At 66.5% G+C, this 16,466-nt stretch overlaps 5 protein-coding genes across 5 annotated transcripts; 3 read left to right on the top strand and 2 right to left on the bottom strand.

Moving 5' to 3' along the window:
• Nucleotides 1–1,469: 1,469 nt before the first annotated feature.
• Nucleotides 1,470–2,306, top strand: CHLNCDRAFT_135297 (hypothetical protein; the record flags this gene model as incomplete). Its single annotated transcript, XM_005846721.1, has 3 exons — nucleotides 1,470–1,553; nucleotides 1,727–1,876; nucleotides 2,190–2,306. 3 exons carry the CDS (start codon nucleotides 1,470–1,472, stop codon nucleotides 2,304–2,306), a joined length of 351 nt encoding a protein of 116 aa, XP_005846783.1.
• Nucleotides 2,307–2,677: 371 nt separating this feature from the next.
• On the top strand, nucleotides 2,678–4,575 carry CHLNCDRAFT_135296 (hypothetical protein; the record flags this gene model as incomplete). Its single annotated transcript, XM_005846720.1, has 6 exons — nucleotides 2,678–3,051; nucleotides 3,182–3,416; nucleotides 3,565–3,628; nucleotides 3,812–3,902; nucleotides 4,046–4,170; nucleotides 4,301–4,575. The coding sequence occupies 6 exons, from the start codon at nucleotides 2,678–2,680 to the stop codon at nucleotides 4,573–4,575; spliced, it is 1,164 nt and encodes a 387-aa protein (XP_005846782.1).
• Nucleotides 4,576–5,041: 466 nt separating this feature from the next.
• CHLNCDRAFT_58174 (hypothetical protein) lies at nucleotides 5,042–8,795 on the top strand (the record flags this gene model as incomplete). Its single annotated transcript, XM_005846719.1, has 14 exons — nucleotides 5,042–5,177; nucleotides 5,277–5,329; nucleotides 5,447–5,721; nucleotides 5,867–5,990; nucleotides 6,095–6,328; nucleotides 6,445–6,551; nucleotides 6,662–6,757; nucleotides 6,879–6,998; nucleotides 7,132–7,296; nucleotides 7,436–7,591; nucleotides 7,796–8,014; nucleotides 8,217–8,329; nucleotides 8,479–8,590; nucleotides 8,717–8,795. 14 exons carry the CDS (start codon nucleotides 5,042–5,044, stop codon nucleotides 8,793–8,795), a joined length of 1,989 nt encoding a protein of 662 aa, XP_005846781.1.
• A 1,779-nt stretch (nucleotides 8,796–10,574) lies between these two features.
• CHLNCDRAFT_135293 (hypothetical protein) lies at nucleotides 10,575–14,694 on the bottom strand (the record flags this gene model as incomplete). Its single annotated transcript, XM_005846576.1, has 13 exons — nucleotides 10,575–10,755; nucleotides 10,878–10,990; nucleotides 11,051–11,425; nucleotides 11,560–11,721; nucleotides 11,886–12,051; nucleotides 12,185–12,444; nucleotides 12,558–12,613; nucleotides 12,772–12,875; nucleotides 12,969–13,245; nucleotides 13,596–13,775; nucleotides 13,938–14,133; nucleotides 14,309–14,459; nucleotides 14,558–14,694. 13 exons carry the CDS (start codon nucleotides 14,692–14,694, stop codon nucleotides 10,575–10,577), a joined length of 2,358 nt encoding a protein of 785 aa, XP_005846638.1.
• Nucleotides 14,695–15,266: 572 nt separating this feature from the next.
• CHLNCDRAFT_135292 (hypothetical protein) lies at nucleotides 15,267–16,378 on the bottom strand (the record flags this gene model as incomplete). Its single annotated transcript, XM_005846575.1, has 4 exons — nucleotides 15,267–15,429; nucleotides 15,589–15,705; nucleotides 15,918–16,228; nucleotides 16,325–16,378. The coding sequence occupies 4 exons, from the start codon at nucleotides 16,376–16,378 to the stop codon at nucleotides 15,267–15,269; spliced, it is 645 nt and encodes a 214-aa protein (XP_005846637.1).
• Between the last annotated feature and the right edge of the window lie 88 nt (nucleotides 16,379–16,466).

The following is a 16,466-nucleotide window of genomic DNA, read 5'->3' as shown; positions in this document are numbered from 1 at the left end:
GACACGCCATACATGCTGCGCTGCCTCATCCACGCTGGTGGCATTGCAAACGGCCACATCAGGCCGCCACACCGCCAAATCCGCCACCACTTGCCACAGCCGCTCCCGCATGCCCTCCGCAGCTGCCATGCTGCGGCTGCTGCTGCCTGCAGCGTCTGCTGCCGCGGGCACACATTTGCTGATGGCATCCCAAGTGAGGAAGTGCAGGCGATATCCCGGGTGCGCTGCCTCGGCAGCGTGCATCAGGGTGCTGAGGCCGTCGGCATCGAAAGCCCTCACAAACTCTTGTGGCTGCAGTAACTCGAGAGCAGATGAATTGCCATGATGAGTCGCTGAGTCATTGTGGCAGTGAAATGATTGGCGATTCGTTCAGCATTCACTGCCAGAGAGGTTTGACAGGCAGCCAAACGCACCGTGAGACACAACATGATGTGCCGAGCAGGAACACCGCCGACCCGCCACTTGACTTCTCGCCCATCATGTCCAGCTGCCAGCTGGCCTTCAGAGGCTGCCAAACGGATGGCGGGGCACCTGAGGGTGCCGTCCTTGGCCCTTTGCTCGAGTACTTGCGGTCGCTGCTCGCAGAGGGCTGTGCAGGGAAACCCGGCGCCGGCGCCCGGCGTGTCAGGACGCTGCAAAGCCCCAGCCATGGCAGCGGCCCTTTGTTCACTGGTGCATGACCTTCCTGCACTCACTCTGCACTTTCTGGCCCAGCTTGGTGCGGCCGTGCAGCAGGGAGGGACCCAACACCACCACGACGTCGAGCGGGCGAGTCATCCCAAGGCGTGCGACGCGACACCTCTGCAGCCTGTTTTGAGTAAGGAAATTCCGGTGCAAGCCCTTTCAGAGATAATGCGCGTGGCCACGGTGGCAAACTGCTGGCTAGGCAGCCTCATGAGCCTCTCTCCGCTTCATGGCACGCCCCCAATGTCTGTCGATCGCCGCACCTGTTATTCCTAGCGTCCACTGGAGCTGATCTGACATGCCAAGTCCTACTTACAGACCGCGGCGTGGGAGTGTGCCCTACGCCAGCCTTCTGGCTCTGTATCAGGTGGGCATGGAAGAAAAGAGGAGCGCCCCATGCGACACTGCCGGGAAACAGTGGTTGCCAGCGGCAGTTGCGGCACCCGCTCGCGTGCCGGCATACCGGCGGCGAGGTTTGACCTGCTGTGTCATTCGATTTGCTGCAGGCGGGAGCATGCCCTTCTGGCAGACGGGGGGGGCTGAAGAAAGATGCACTGGCGGCCCTTGTGGAGGAGCAGGGGCGGGCCAACCTGTCGCCAGGAGACCGCAGTAAGGCCGCAGGCGCACGTTGCGTTTCATTAGTCGACACCTGTTTGCGCGGTTTCAGCGCAGAAGATCCGAAGAACACCTCACAAGCTCAGCCACACACGCAAATCTTGCACTTTTGGCATGCCGCAGGCAAGACCATACGGGTGAACGGCAACCAACGCGTGGCGCCGACGGCCATGGACTTTGCCATGAGAGACCTAAACAAACACAAGGATGCGCTGGTGAAGTTCAGCGGCAGGAAGTGGGCCCTGCTGGAAGCGGTGAGCTGGTAGGCGGGGCGGTCATTGTACGGGCGTGGCAGCACTGAGGCGAAGCAATTGCTGCCCGCGCCATTTTCTTCATCGTGAATGTACCCTGGCAGCACGACTTGCTACATGATGCTCCAGCCTGACGCTGGCTGCCACACTTGGCTACCACACCTCCTTGCCTCCAGGGCGAAGCGGTTGCGAGGCGGATCTGCCTGGCCGAAGGCATTCCTCTGCCAGCATTCGATGCGCACCACGAGCAAGCAGAGCAGCAGGCCCCGCAGCAGCACCAGGCGCAGCAGCAACAGCAGCAGCAGCAGCAGCAGCAGCAGGAGCAGGTGGCAGCGTCACAACGTAGAACACCCAGCGCCGCCCGGGAACCTCGGCGTAGAGCCGTGGCAAGCCCTGGCACGCGCAGCGGCGGCCAAGGGGCGCACCCCACCAGGCCCGCAGCCGCAGCAGCAGGCTTGGCAGCTCTGAGCAGGCAGCAGGAGTTTGAGCAGGCGCGGCAACAGCAGCAGGCCCGACAGGAAGGCGGTTACAGCACGCCACATGGCGCCGCTGCGAGGCCTCCTGACCAGCCCTACCGCTCTGCTGGTTCCAAGCGCAGCGCCCCGGAGGCAGAGGAGGTGGTTGACTTGGTGGGACCAGGCTTTGGGGCTGCCGCCGCTGCTGCCACCGGGCCGCGAAGACGGCACCGCTCTGGAGCAGCCCTTGGCAGTGCAGGCGCAGCCGCGGGTGGTGGCGCTGAAGCAACAGAGCCTGTGATTGATCTTTTGGACTCAGATGACGAGGAGGACAGTGGCGCCGCCGCTGCCCGTCGCCGTGGGCTGCAAAGACCCACAAGCCAGCTCTATGAGCAGCAGCAGCAGCAGATGCAGCATGAGGAGGAGCATCAACAGTGGCAGCTGGAGGCTGTGCAGCGGCAGCAGCGTCAGGAGGAGACGTTAGCAAGGAACCTGGCTGCTGCCTTTGGACTCCCCGTCGATGAGGCAGCCGCAGTCTTGGCTCAGCACAGAGGCGACCAAGATGCAGCAACTGATTTTATCCTCACTGGCATGGGTGCTTGCCAGGCTCTGCAGGCAGCATCGGTCGGCGTGCCTCGGTCACGCGGCAGGCAGGCCGTTGAACGTCCCGCTATGCCGCCAGCACTTGCTGCTGAAGCAAGACGCCCACCAGCAGGAGCGGCAGCAGCTGCGGGCACGGCTGAAGCTGGCAGGGTGCAGCAGCAGCAGCAACACCAGCCGCCGCCGGCAGGAGTGCTGAGCGGCGGGGCATTCGATCCTGGAGCAGCCTGGCCGGTGCAGCAGCAGCAGCGGCTGGATCTCCCTCCGCTTCTTTCTGGCCAGACCTTTGTCGAGGCGTACGAGTTGGTGCTGCTGGTGGACAACCGTGAGCGGCAGGGGGCACAGCAAGGGCTGGGCCAGCTGCTGGCATCGCTGCGGGAGCGGGGCGTGGCCGCCGAGGCACGCCACCTGCCGGTTGGGGATGCGCTCTGGGTGGCACGCGCCAGGTGTGTGGCCGGCTGCACCGCAGCGGGTTGGGTGGTAGTGTCCTCCCTGTACGAATGCACACACACGTCCAGCACAACCGCACGATAGCACTCACTCACCCCACCCGTCTTGCCCGTTCGCTGACTGCAGGCGCTGCACCCCAGCCGCCGCCGCCGCTGCTGCCGCCGCGAGTGGTGTGGCGGAGGGCGAGGAGTGGGTGTGCGGGTACGTGCTGGAGCGCAAGAGCAGCGCAGACCTGCTGACCAGCATCAGTGATGGTCGCTACCTGTCGCAGAAGTGGCGCATGCTGCACTGCGGCCTGCCGCACCGGCTGTACCTGGTGGAGCTGGAGGGTGACTACAGCCTGAGACCCAGCAACAAGCAGGTGAGGGGTGTGCATGCTGCTGTCTGCTGTGGGTGGCTGGGTGCAGGGCAATTTTGTGCGGCCGGACGGGACGATTCCATTCTCCTACACCTGAATGGATGTTGAGCCTGCCTGCCCCGTCCCGTCTGTCTCTCATGCCACGGTGCAGGCGGTGCAAACCGCCCGCACCACGACCCAGGTGGTGGATGGCTTCACCGTTCTGTACAGCAGGAGTGAGCATGCCTTGCTTCCTGCCCCTGACATGCTGGTCGGTGGGCGTCCGTGGACCGTGGGACTCCCTGAGCCACCCCAACTGCTTCCCCAGCCTCAACTGACAGCAATTCACTGATTGGGTCAATATTTATGCATGTTGTGCTGTGCTGTGCTGTGCCGTGCTGTGCTGTGCTGTGTTGCAGCCTACAGCGACGAGCGCTTCAGGCCCAACACCCTGGACTGGCTCACCAACCTGACACGCAGCATTGCAACAAGATACGCCCATGAGGCCCGGTTGGCACGAGGCGCGTGGCAGCGGCACAGCGGCGGCTGGAGGGTGGTGCGCATGCGCTGTTGCTGCAGTGGGCGCCAACCTAGGTGGTGCGACCGCCGCTGTACCTTCTGCCGTGCCTTCCGCGTGCAGGTGTGTGTGGCAGCAGCAGCGGCGGCCTGCCTGCTCGCCCCATGACTTATTCCGAGCTGGGCGAGGGAGTGAAGCAGGAAGAGGAGCAGGCGCTGAGCGGCAGCGCCCAGTGGCAGCTGATCCTCATGTCCACCCCAGGTGGGGCCGTGTTAGCCCCTGCAACCTGTACGCCGGCCCAATTGCATGGGTGCCATGATGCTGCTGGGATCTTCGATGCCGCTGGTGGGATTGACAAGTGGAAGGCACCATCCGCATCTCTGCCCTGCAGGCGTGGCTCTGAGTGCTGCCGAGGCCATCTCCCAGCGTTACGCTACCCCTGCCGCCCTGCTGTGCACGGCGCGACAGGCAGGGCGTGCCGGCCTGGCTGCACAGCTGGCCACGCTGCGTTGCTCTCGGGGAGGTGGTACCGTCATTTCCGAGGCCGCCGCCAGCATCCTGCTGCAGCAGCTGTTCCCCGGCCAGCAGGAGCCCCAGCCCCTGCGGCAGCAGCAGCAGCAGCAACATCACCAAGTGGAGGTTCTGGAGATTAGCGACAGCGACTGACCGACAGAAACTAGGCGGCGGGACGGGGGATGCGCGCCGCCACCGTCATGCCCGGCAACAGCTGTGGTCACCCCCCATGAATGCCTGCCTGTCAATGCATGCCATTGCAAACAAATACCAATGAAGGGGGAAGCAGCAGCAGATTGTTTGAGAGGAAGGGGGCAGCTGACGTGGCGTGCGCCTGGCGGCGGCAGCAAAGCAGCTTAAACCGGGGCAATTCGCATTCGCATCGGTCCTTCCAACCCCACTCGGCTTCATATCCAAGCCTCAACTTGGGCCATAGCGCTGGCCACCATCAACCCTGATCGGACCTGGCGCCCAGCCGCCCCAGGAGGCCCAGCCTTGATCGTGCGCGCCTGACACTGGGGCTGCCGGCATCAGCAACCTGCCTACGTTCTAGTGTACATCGGTCGCCGCGGACGCTCCACCGCCCACTGCCGAGGCGCTGCCCCCAGCCCCTGCCAAGATGATGCCGCTGGTGGAGGCCCCGTTCTGCGACGAAATGTATGCCACGTGTTTGGACAGGGTGGCCACCATCAAGGACGCTTCCGCGCCTGTCAAGGACCGCATCGAGGCCATTCAGCTCATGCATGGCGACGCGGGTGCGGCGGCAAACCGCGGCCTGCTACTGAGGCCCAGTGCATTGGACCCAGCACGCCCCCCCATGCCTCGCCCTTCACGATCCCGGCACAATGGTGCAGGGTGGGGCGACAATGGACGCGAGGCGATGCGGGCCGGTGCCATCGAGGCCCTGGTGAGGCGCACCAGCGGGTGCCAGGCTTGGTGCCACACCGAGTGGCTGCAGGCACAGCTGCGGCCTGGCGTGGCCACCTTACAGCCAGCCACCCCGCCTGCCTCTGCTGCCCTGCAGGTGGAGGTGGCCACGGATGGGTGGCCCCAAGGCGGCGACCTGGCCTCCTCCAGCTGCCCCTATGATGAGGTGATCGAGGTGGGCACAAGCACAGGGCAGGAAGAGGAGGAGGAGGAAGAGCAGGAGTATCGGTGCAGGCACAAGAGGAGCATGCGGCGCGTGGCCATCTGCTGCCTGACCGAGATGGGAAACTACCAGCCCCTGGCGCTGCGCATGGCGGCGGCGGGGCTGCTGGACAGGGGCCTGCCAGACATGATCCGAGACTCGCTGGCAAGGTGAGACGGGCGGGGAGGCGGGCAGGCAGGCACATGGACAGATGGCAGGCAGGCAGGCAGGCACCAGCTGGCTTGGCACGCTCTGCCCAACCTCGCTGACTGGGCCCTGCTGCCCGCCTGCTGCCGCCGTCTGCCCCCCGGGCAGGTATCGCTACGGCCAGTCTCTGCGCAGCATGGAGGAGAGTGCAGACCAGGTGCAGCACATCGCAGAGCGGCTGCTCAACCTGTGCGCCAGCCTGGTCGGCGCGCCGGGCAGCACAGACCAGCAGGTGAGCGCCCCGCCCATCCCAGGCCGCCGTGTGGTGCGGGCAACCCCCGTCCCTCAACCCCACGGCATCCGCCGCACCAGCCACGCTCGCTGCCTTGAGCGCAGGTCATGGCGCGGTGCGGCGACGTCATTCTGGAGGGCTACGACGCCTTTGCCCGTGTGGCAGCCGCCTCCGACCTGCACCCCGGCCAGGACGGCGCCCACCTGCGGCACGACCCCGAGTGGGCGGATGCCGGCTCCCAGGATGACTGTGGCCTCCGCATGCCCAACCCCCAGCCCGAGAACTTCCTCCGCTTCTGGGGCAACGGCCTGCGGTGGCTGGGCAGCCCCGCGGAACAGGCGAGGCAGGGGTGGGATGCCAGGCAGCAGCCACGCTGCCGGCATGGCTCCCTCCTGCTCCCTTCCTTGCCTCAAAGCTGCGTGACCGACCGCTTCGAGTCTGTCTGGTGGTGCAGGACCGACTGGTGGCCAAGGGGCTTGTGGGCAAGCTGCGGCAGACCGAGGCCTCGGGGGTGTCGTGCAAGAGCATGGTGCTGGCAGCGCTGGAGCCGACATGGGAGCGGTGAGGCTGGGCGGGCAGCAGGGCGACACCCGGCTGGTCCAGCAGGCAGCTGCATACGCAGGGGCGCCGGCCGTCAGCACACTGGCCGGCGCTGCTGCTGCGTGGTGCAGGTACAGCGCGCGGGAGGCCAAGAAGGCGGCCAGCGAGCTCAAGGAGGTGACCAAGGCGGGGAAGTCGGCCAGGCACCTGGGCAATGAGGCCTTCCAGTGAGCGGGCCGGCCCCCGGTGCCTGGCGCACAGATGGGATGGGCCACTGGCGGCCTCCTTGGATTGCCTCTGCTCATGTGGCCGCCCTGCCCCCATGGCACCGCGCGTTGGCTCCTGCAGGGCTGGTCAGTACGAGGAGGCTGTGGCGCAGTACGAGCAGGGCATCGCCGCCACCCCGCAGGACCCTCAGCTGTTTGGCAACATGTCGCTGGCGCTGCTGCGCCTGGAGCGATTCAAGGAGTGAGCTTGGGTGGCAGCTGGGGCATGGTTGCCTGTGCCTGCCTGTCGTCCTTGAGCAGTGCGTAGCGGGGAGGAGCATGGGGCGCTGTGCCAGCTGTGCAACAGCTCATGCCAAGCATGCTCGCCTGCGCAGGTCGCTGGAAGCGGCGCAGGCGGCCACGCGGTTTGACCCCACGCGCCCCAAGTTCTGGGCCCGCATGGGCGACGCGCACCGGGCGCTGGGCCAGCACGCCTGCGCGCTGCTGTGCTACGAGCAGGCCGCCAAGCTGGCGCCGCGGGACGAGGAAATCCAGCAGAGGTGCGGCGCTGTTGCCGCCGATGCTTCGACTGCGCCGGCCAGGATGGCACGGCCCCTCGCTCTGCGGTGTATCTGCGGGTGCTGCTCGTCCAGCGCACGTCAGACTGCCGCTGGCCCTGCGCCGCTGCTGGTGGTGCAGGAAGGATGCGGCCGAGGCGGCGGTGGAGCCCGCCGAGCAGCTGCGTGTGGCTGAGCTGCCGAGGCAGCAGCAGATCTACCAGGACGAGGCCTGGCTGCAGAGCCTGGCTGATCGGTCGCCCGACGAGCTGGCTGAAGTGATGGATGAGGAAGTGGAGTGAGTGAGCGGCGGGCAGCCCCTCTCACTGCTGCTGCCGCCGTCGCTGCTGCAGCGGATGGCTGCACACCGCCCATTGGTGGCGCCACCTCCTGCCCCGCCGCTGGCCTGCTTGTCGTGCCCAGGCAGGGCAGGATGCCCGTCACCTTGCTCCGTCATTCCGACAGGCGTCCCGTGCACGCCCCTCCGACCTGCCCCGTGCAGCAAAGCGACGCGCAAGCTGCTGGGGCTGGCCCCCGACGGCACAGAGGACTGGCGGCACACGCCCCGCGGCATGTTCCTGGACAAGATCGGGCCCCTGCTGGACCTGGCGGAGTCGGCGGCGACCGCGGGCAGCGCGCCCGCAGGCCTGGGCCAGTGGTGTGCGAGCTGGTCTGACATGCCTCCCATGCTGGACCAGAAGGGGCCGATGTTCATGATCAGGTAGCGGGCGGCTGTGGCTGCTCGCCCACCAGGCCAGGATCCTGCATCTTGCTGCCTGGAGATGCACAGGATGGGGCTTGCTGCTGTGGTGCTCTCATGGGGGCGGCAAGCCGCTTCGGCAACGCTTGCCGCCGCCTGCCTGCCTGCGTGGCATGTCTGACCTGCCCGCCCAGCGCCCGGCTGCCTCGTGCCCGCCCTGCAGCGTCATGTGCGACCACGAGCAGCGCATGAGCATGCTGCGCCAGGGCCGCCCCACCGCGCCCCTCATCGTGCAAGCGCTGAAGCTGGGCATGACGCACCCAGAGATGCCCGACAGTGAGCGGCGGCGGCAGCTTGATGTGTTTCCAGCAGCGCCAACGGCCGCGCGCGCTTGCCCATGCCGCGCTGTCGCCGCCAGGCCGCCTGCTGATGCTGCCCTCTCCTGGCTGGTGCTGATGCTCCCGGCGGCGTGCCCGCGTGTGCAGGCCGGCCGGAGCGGCCGCTCCGCGTTCTGGTGGCGCACAGGATGAAGGCTGAGTATGCGGCTGTGGAGGCGGAGATGCGGCGCCTGGGGGTGATGTGCCAATTGGAGACCAGGTGGGTGAGAGCGGGGAGGGTGGACAGGGTGGCTGGGCTGTCGAGCGTGGTTGCGTGTGGTGGAGTGGGAGAGTGATGGGGTGGTGTGCCACCGACTGGACCCTGTGCGCCCCCCGGGGTGTGCAGGGAAGAGGCGCTGGCGAGCGCGGCGGCGCACGGCACCAACGCCGACGGTTTCAACTTTGCCGACAAGGACGAGGCCTGAGGAGCCTGTCCAGCGGGCCAGCCTAGCAGCCGTTTTACAAGGCTGATGATCACACACAACCATTTCGCTACAGCAAGTGCACTGATAGGAACGTCAGAGATGATTGGCAAGTAGAATACAAAGGAATTGCAACATTAAGGCAGGCAGACTTCCAGTCAAAAGGTGCAAGCATTGTCGACCTGTTCCATGGCATCACGCATCGGGCCGACGGGCATCGGCCATTCAGGCCGACGGGTCAGAGAGTGCGGCCTCGCTCCAAGCGCTGGGGATCGGGTTGGGGCTCACTCGCCGCCGCCACCACCGTCTACACAAGGCGTAAATTAAAAGGAGAAAAGAGTGCCAGGCAGCTGTCAGGCGCATGAGGAGTGTTGCCACCATCCCTGCAGGCTTGCCCCGAGCTGCATCTGAGCGCTGCCGCGCGCATCGCCCCGAGGCACCACACAATGCGCTCCTGGCAGATCCGGCGGCAGCAAGCAGGGAGAAGCAGGCGGCGCGGGCAGCACACTCACCGCCGCCGCAGTCCCCGCCGCCGCAGTCTGGCGTCATCATGTCTGCGATGAGCAGGCCGCCCAGCAGGCCCGCGCCGCCGCCCAGCATGGCCGCACCGCCAGCGCCCATGCCCGGCCGCCTGCCGTACCGGCCCTGCTGCTGCTGTTGCGGGTAGTAGCCTGCATGCGTGGTGGCCAGGAAATCGGGTGAGTGGCAGGTGTCCCTGGGTTGAGTTAGTGGCAGGTGTCCCTGGGACGGCTGCCAGGCATGCTGACAGTCGAGTGTTGAGCGGTGCGCACCTTGCGGCGGCATGGCCCCCACAGGTGGGGGATAGCCGTAGGGCTGCTGCTGATAGCCTCCGGGCTGCTGATAAGCCCCAGGAGGGGGGTAGCCTCCTGGCTGCGGGTATGCTCCAGGGTAGGACTGAGCTGGTGCCATGTTGTACTCTGGGGGAGGGTAGCTGGGCTGGCTGTACGAGGGAGCCATGTAGCCACTGTGCCCGCCCGCAGGGTAGCCGTGTGCCGCGCCGGGGTACATGGCAGGAGCGGTGTTGTAGTGGCCCGGCTTGGGCTTGGACTGAGCGGGCGGGTAGCTGGATGGACCAGTGGCGGCATAGCCCTGTGGGCCGCCAGGATATGCAGAGTTGTGGTCGGGCGCCGTCGAGGGCGATGAGCAACAGCTGCCCTGCGGGCGGCAAGCGAGGCGGGGGCGGTTGGTCGGCAGCAGCACACTTGGGCGCGAGCAGTAGCAGCGGCGCCGGCGGTGCCAGACGCCGGCGGTGGCGGCAAGTGCAGGCGGGGCCCGTTGGGCGGCAGCATCGCAGCGGCATGGAGGCGGCAGACCGAGCGCAGCAATTCGCCGCGTTTGGGAGTTCCCTCCAGCAGCTTCCCGCGCATCGCCGCGTCGGCCTGCAGGCACTCTAAACCTCACACGAGCAACAGGCAGGCCTGGACGCCGCCTCACCATTGGGATGTGCTCGGGTAGAGTGCCCGCGCTAATAAAGCACCAGTTGAGGTTCCAAGTGCTGGATTGCTCGAAGCGTGTGGCCAAGCCGGTGGTCTACCGCAACCCTTTGTGGCAGGGATGTGGGCAGCACACAAAAGTGGAATTGGCGCGGGCTTCTACAGGTTGGAAGGTCAGCACGGGCCCCGCTGGCGCCCAGCGGGAGGCGCCAAGCATGATTTAGGAAGCCCTGCAACAGAATGTGACCCCGAACAAGAGTAGAGACATGTAGCAGCAGATGTATAGCAGTGGGGAATTAAATTTCAAAAGAATGGGATCACGGCCTGATCAGACGGGCGCCCCGCTGGCCAGCAGCAGCGGGCGCTCCAGCAGCGAGTCGAGGCCATTGGCAATGTCCTGCTGCACGCCGCCGCTGCCCCTGCCCAGCCAGGACCCGGCGGCATGGGCCAGGTCGCGCCGCGTGATGATGCCGCGCGCATAGTTGCGCTCATCGACGACCGAGATGTGCCTGCATGCAGCGGCGGGCGGCGGCGGCAACAATCGGCGATCTGCCGCATGCCAGGCCACCCACACAATGCCAAGCCACCCACGCAGGTAGGCCCATGCATACACCCTCCCATTGCCAGGCACCTGAGGGACAGGCTGACAAACATGGCGTGCACGCGAGTGGCAGGCGTCTCCAGGCGCACGGTGGCCGGCGCACGGTTTAGGTAGGGTGCCAGGTTGATGTGGGGCGTCACCGCCTGCGCAGGCCAGGTGGGTGCACGGCGTGGTGGGGCGCTTCACGAGCCTCCCGCATGCACCGGCGGGTGCCACGCCAGGGACAAGGCTGGCGGTCTGGCATGGGCCGCAGCCCAGATCAGACTTGCCTGGTTGTCAAAGGGCGACGGATGCTCCGCCAGGGCCGCCGACCCGGCGCTGCCGCCGGCCAGCGTCAGCAGGCCCGGCTGGCTGCTGCCGTTTGCAGCGCACTCTGCCAGCGCCCGCAGCAGCGAGGGCCCGCCACTGGGGTGGTGCTGCAGGCGGGCGGCCATGGCGGCAGCCACCTGGCGCTCAAAGCCCTCCACGCTTCGCGGCTGGTGCAGGTAGCGGCCGTGCTGGTCACAAAACACGTTCTGCTGAAGCAGGAGCTCCACCTGGCTGCGCATGATGAAGCCATCCAAGCGGAAGGTGCCCGCCTGCGGCACACCAGGCGAGGAACGCAGTGGCAGCTGGGGGTCGTGGGAGCAGGCATATCAGGCGGACAGCAGGGGCGGACGGTGTGGTGCAGGCCAGGGAATGAAGAGGCCAGGCAAGCGGGTCTGCCTCTCACCTGCGGGTCGCGGTGGCGAGGGTCGTACACAGGGAAGCCGTTGTGCGCCGAGGAGCGCAGCAGGCTCTGGGCCGCCGCCGCAGGCACCACGCAGGGCAGCCCGTCCACCGGCGAGCTCATCACCTGCTCCGCCGTCAGCCGGCGCAGCCTGCGGGGCGGTTGCTGCACCAGACGCGAGCGGAGCGGCGGTCGCTCAGATCGGGACCACGGCAGCACCACAGGGGGGCTGCGGCAATGAGGCATCCCAGTCGCTGCCCCCCTTTCTGCCCACCGAGCCGACCAAACCTGGCGGTGGCACCCACAGTTTACAACAGTACAATATATACCTGGGCGAGGTAGTTGACCTGCAGCTGCGCCTCCAGCTCGCTCTCGTACACCCCCTGGGTCCCGAACACGATTGCCACCAGGTTGCTGACGACCACCGCCACAATGATCCCAAACATCGGCCGAAGGCTGCCCGTCGCCTCCACCATCAGCACCGCCAGCGAGATGCTGCGGGGACATGTGATCCAGTATATAAAAAGATGAGAACGCCTCACCACCGGGGAGGCATGTGCTGCGTGCATGGCCGCAGCCGCGCCTTCTGGCTGCGCACGGCAAGGCCACGGCAGCAGGCCCAGCCCACCTGGTCCTGAACACGCCGCCCAGCGTGGCTGTGGCACTGCACAGGGTGTACAGCCCCGGCTGGATGCCCCAGCCTGGGAGCGCGGCGCGGAGGGCAAAGCCGCAGAGGGTGCCCCAGACCCCGCCCAACAAGAGCGACGGCATGAAGAGGCCCCCAGGGATGGCCAGGGCGGCAGAGAGGGCAAAGAGCGGCAGGTAGGCGGCGCACATTGCGGCTATGCTGGCGAGTGAGTAGTAGCAAGGGGCGCCTGCCGTGCAGGCCTGCGCGCAGCCCATGCGGTGCAGCACGGTTGGCGGTTGGCGGCGGCGTGGCGTGCCAAGGCCGGCCATTCCGCCTCCAGCCTTCCAAGCAAGCAACGCAAGCGCCCACGCACCGCAGGCAGGGGCTCCTGCTCGGTGCCGATTGAGAGCAGGGAGCGAATGCTCAAAACTGCAAGGGGGAGGAGAGAGGGCACACGTTGGCGCAATTGAGAAGAAGATGGGCAGGACGGGGGGAGGCGCAGGCAAGCGCAGTCTTCCACCCTGCATGCCATCTGGCTCAGTGACACGACTGCAGGGTTGCGCAGCAAAGCAGGCACACGTTCCCACCTGGCGGCCCCAGCCAGAGGGTCGCTAAATCGTTGTACTGCCCATCGGGGCAGGTGTGCTGCACCCACGGCCAGTCCGACCAGGCTTCGGGGACCGGCAAGCACCTGCGGCGGCAAGAGAGAGGTGGTGGACCAAAGGCATGGCAATGGCAGGGGTGGAGGGAGAGGTGCAAGGCCCGGGAAGTAGCCAGCGCCCACCTGCCCACTGTTGCTGACAGCGCCGCGACGGTGGAGACGGTGAGGGCAGCCACCACCACCACCTCGCGGATGCGCGCCACGTGGCGCTTGGGCTTGGCCCTCAGCGGCCGTAGTGCCAGGCGCAGCTTGTTGAAGGCAGCGCCAAGCAGGGCGCCGCCCACGCTGACTGCCGCCAGCAGCGGCAGCTCCTGCAGCCACCCCCAGGGCGTCATCTCCTGGAGCGACACCGACAGCAGCCCCCGCTCCGAAAACGGATTGAACTGGGCGCCCATGAAGACTGCAGCAGCGGCAGAGGCAACAGGCCATCAACAAGCCAGGCGTTGATGGATGCATCAACAAGCCAGGCGTTGATGGATGGACCCGCTATTGCACCCGTGGCGCGGCCTTGCCTGCGACGGCAGAGGCGACGAAGCAGCGCCATGCCACCCGGCTGTTCCACACGCTGGTGGCCTCCTCAAGGGAAAACAGGACCCCGCCGATGGGGGCGCCTGCATGCAGTGCGTCAATGGGCTCAGCCGCCGCATGAGCCGCTGCAGGAAGTGCGGTGCAAGGAGCTGCCAAGGCAGACAGCTCCTGCTGCAGCAGCGGGGGGGTAGCTGTGGGGGCCCGTCGAGCTCCTCAGCGCACCGAATGCTGCAGCGATGCCCGCCGCCGCGCCGGCGCTGATCATCTCCCGCCGGTCCACGTCCTTTGGGTTGAAGGGCGCCGTGACCAGCTGCAGCCCTGCCTCATCTTTGGGCAGAGGCGCACCGCGACCCGCGATGACTGCCATCAACCAGCGCTTCCGGGACAGCACCGCCCACAGCCCTGCAGGTGACCACACGAGCAGGCGGCGGCGGCGTCACAGGCTGGCCGGCAGTCAGCTGCATCTGTGCACACATCTGCACACACGCAGCTCTGTGCTGCCACCTGCATGCCACCTGCCGACAATGGACCGGGGCCCGCGCTGCGCAAAGCCCCCACACTCACGTCGATCGGCATTTGAGGCCATGGAGGCGATGCAGGAGCCCAGGTGCACCATGGGCGCCTCCACACCCAGGCACATGCCGGCCCCCATCATCGCCACGCTGCCGACAAACTTGACGGCAAAGACCAGGGGAGAGAAGAGGCCGTGAATGTCATTGCCATTCAAATATGCCATCACCCAGACTATGCCCCCCCCCGCCTGCACGCGGCGCGAGGAACTGCACCGCCACCGCCCCCGCCGCCGCCAGGCTGCAGCAGATGGCAAGGTGCACGCCGTACGCCTGCAATGGATGCCAGGAGTGGAGGCAGGCGGTGAAGCGGGGTAGCAGTGGCCAGGAGTGGCGGCAAGCACAGGGCCAGCCGTAACCTCGGACCTGGAGTGTGCTGCGGACGAAGAAGAACCGCAGGGCAGCATTCCGCCAGCCCACCAGCGCCTCAATGGCCGCCTGCAGAGCTGTGGCTGTGGCGCCGATGGCCATCGCCGCCAGCATGGTGCTGACAATCTTGATGAGGATGCGGGCATACCTGCAGCCAAGTGCGCAGGCAGTTGGCAAGGTTTTCATGAGGGCAAGTGAGGGATCAGAAACGCGAGGGATCAGAAATGATGACCAGCACGCCCGCACCGGAACCGCTGCATGGTGTCGTTTGCCAACATTGTATCTCCATCCTGCCTGACGGCTGCCTGCATGGCCGCCAGTGGCTCATAATCCAGAGTGTCGGCCACCCAGCTCACAGCGGGGTCCACAATGCGCGGCGCCATCTGCAGAGCAGCAAGGGGTGTGTAAATGGCGTCGCGAACCAATGGGCGGCGGCGGCAGGTGCTGGCATCTCCACCCTGCGCCCTGGCATTTCACAGGCGGTATCATGTCCCCGCATCGCATAACAAAACGCGTGCTGACCTTCGGCTCCAGCGGGATGGGCGGTTTTCCTCGCACCCAAGTTATGTCGGAGGCAGCGCAGGCATCGTCAGTTCGAACTGTAGCAATTACATTGAGACCATTGCTTCACCGACCAACGAGAACAAACATCGATGATGGGGTGCACACAGCTGGCCGCTGATGTGAAGCGCGCACGCCGCACAGCCTGCCTGCCTGTGGGCACCTGTTAGCATGGGGTTACATGTTACCTTCCACAACAATACTGCGCCCATTATGAGGGCACAGGGGAGTCAAGAGGAGCAAAAGAACATATCTGAATTGAGCATGAATGAAACAGAAAGACGGTGGCGGCATTCATTGAGAAGTGAAGAGAGGGGAGGAGGTCACAACGAGACATGCGCTCACTGCAACACACGGCACTGGTGCCTCCTCCCAATTCAGCCGGTGCTTGGGCTCAGGCAGAGGGGCCTGCCGCCGCCGCCGCGGCAGCCGCGGCAGCAGCCTCCATGTCAGCGGCCTCCATGTTTGCCCGCGCCTTCTGCAGCAGGTCCTGCACCTCACCCGGCCGCAGCTCGCCGTGCTGCATGCGCTCCACCAGGGCAGTGGCCTCGGGGCGCCTGCAGATCCAAATGAGGTGGCACAGGGGGAAGGGCTGAGCTGAGCTGACGACACAAGCATGCCCCACCTGTGTTTCTCCCATCCACGGTGCAGCACCAGCTTGCATCTTGCGCATGCGCCAGCCCGCTCTCTCATCCGCCCTCCAGCGCAGAGCGCACCTGAGCAGGCCCCTGACGTTGCGCAGGCCGGTGCCGAAGCAGACGCCGCACACGCGCACGCCGCGGCCGTAGCACTGCGGGCACTCGGTGAACTCGTATGTGTCCTTGGCGCGCTTCCTGTGGAGGCAGAGGGAGAGACACACACACGCTCACACGCACACGCACTGTGTCAGTACGACAGCGCGTGCCACAGCACAGGCAGGGCCGCCAGAGCCTTCAGCGGCATCGCCCATGGTGGGATGACTGTGCAGCGGCCAAAATCGGTGGCAGCCGCTCAGCAGCCTGGCAAAGCAGCCAGCTGGGCCTGCTCTGCAGCTTTCGCGCCCTACCTGCTCAGGGCACGCCACTTGCCGGTGCCGCCGCACATGTCGCAGGCAGTGGCGCCAGTGCCGGCGCACTCACGGCACACACTGGCATCGATCTCAGCTGCCTGTGCGCTGCCGCTGGTGCTCGAGCCTGCTGCAGCTGCTGCAGCCGCTGCGCCGGTGAACACCAGCAGCTGACGGCGGGAGGAGATGAGCGGCGGCGGCGCTGCCTGCTGCTGCTGCGGTGCGGCGGGCGAGTCCTCGCTCTGGGAGGCCGCCAAAGGAGTCAGCTGCCTGCTGCGAGCTACACCCCGGGCCGGCACAGCGGCAAAGGGCTGCAGGGGAGGGAGGGGAGAAGGAGGGGTCACCCACCGCATGCCTACCACATGATCGCGGGGCCTGCCCAGGTCCAAACACCTGCCGCCGCTCACCTTGCTGGGGGCGCAGCCAGGGCCGGCGCTGGTGCGGCAGGTGCACGGCTGCATGGCGTGAGGGTCTTGCACAGCGAGGGGCCTGGGGCTGCACCTGGGTTGGGCAGGCAATGCAAGTTATTTCGAGTGCTCAGAAACCAGC

Source organism: Chlorella variabilis (genome assembly GCF_000147415.1).
Source record: "Chlorella variabilis unplaced genomic scaffold CHLNCscaffold_13, whole genome shotgun sequence".
NCBI classification, from domain to species: domain Eukaryota; kingdom Viridiplantae; phylum Chlorophyta; class Trebouxiophyceae; order Chlorellales; family Chlorellaceae; genus Chlorella; species Chlorella variabilis.
This window is presented reverse-complemented; position numbering and strand designations above follow the sequence as displayed.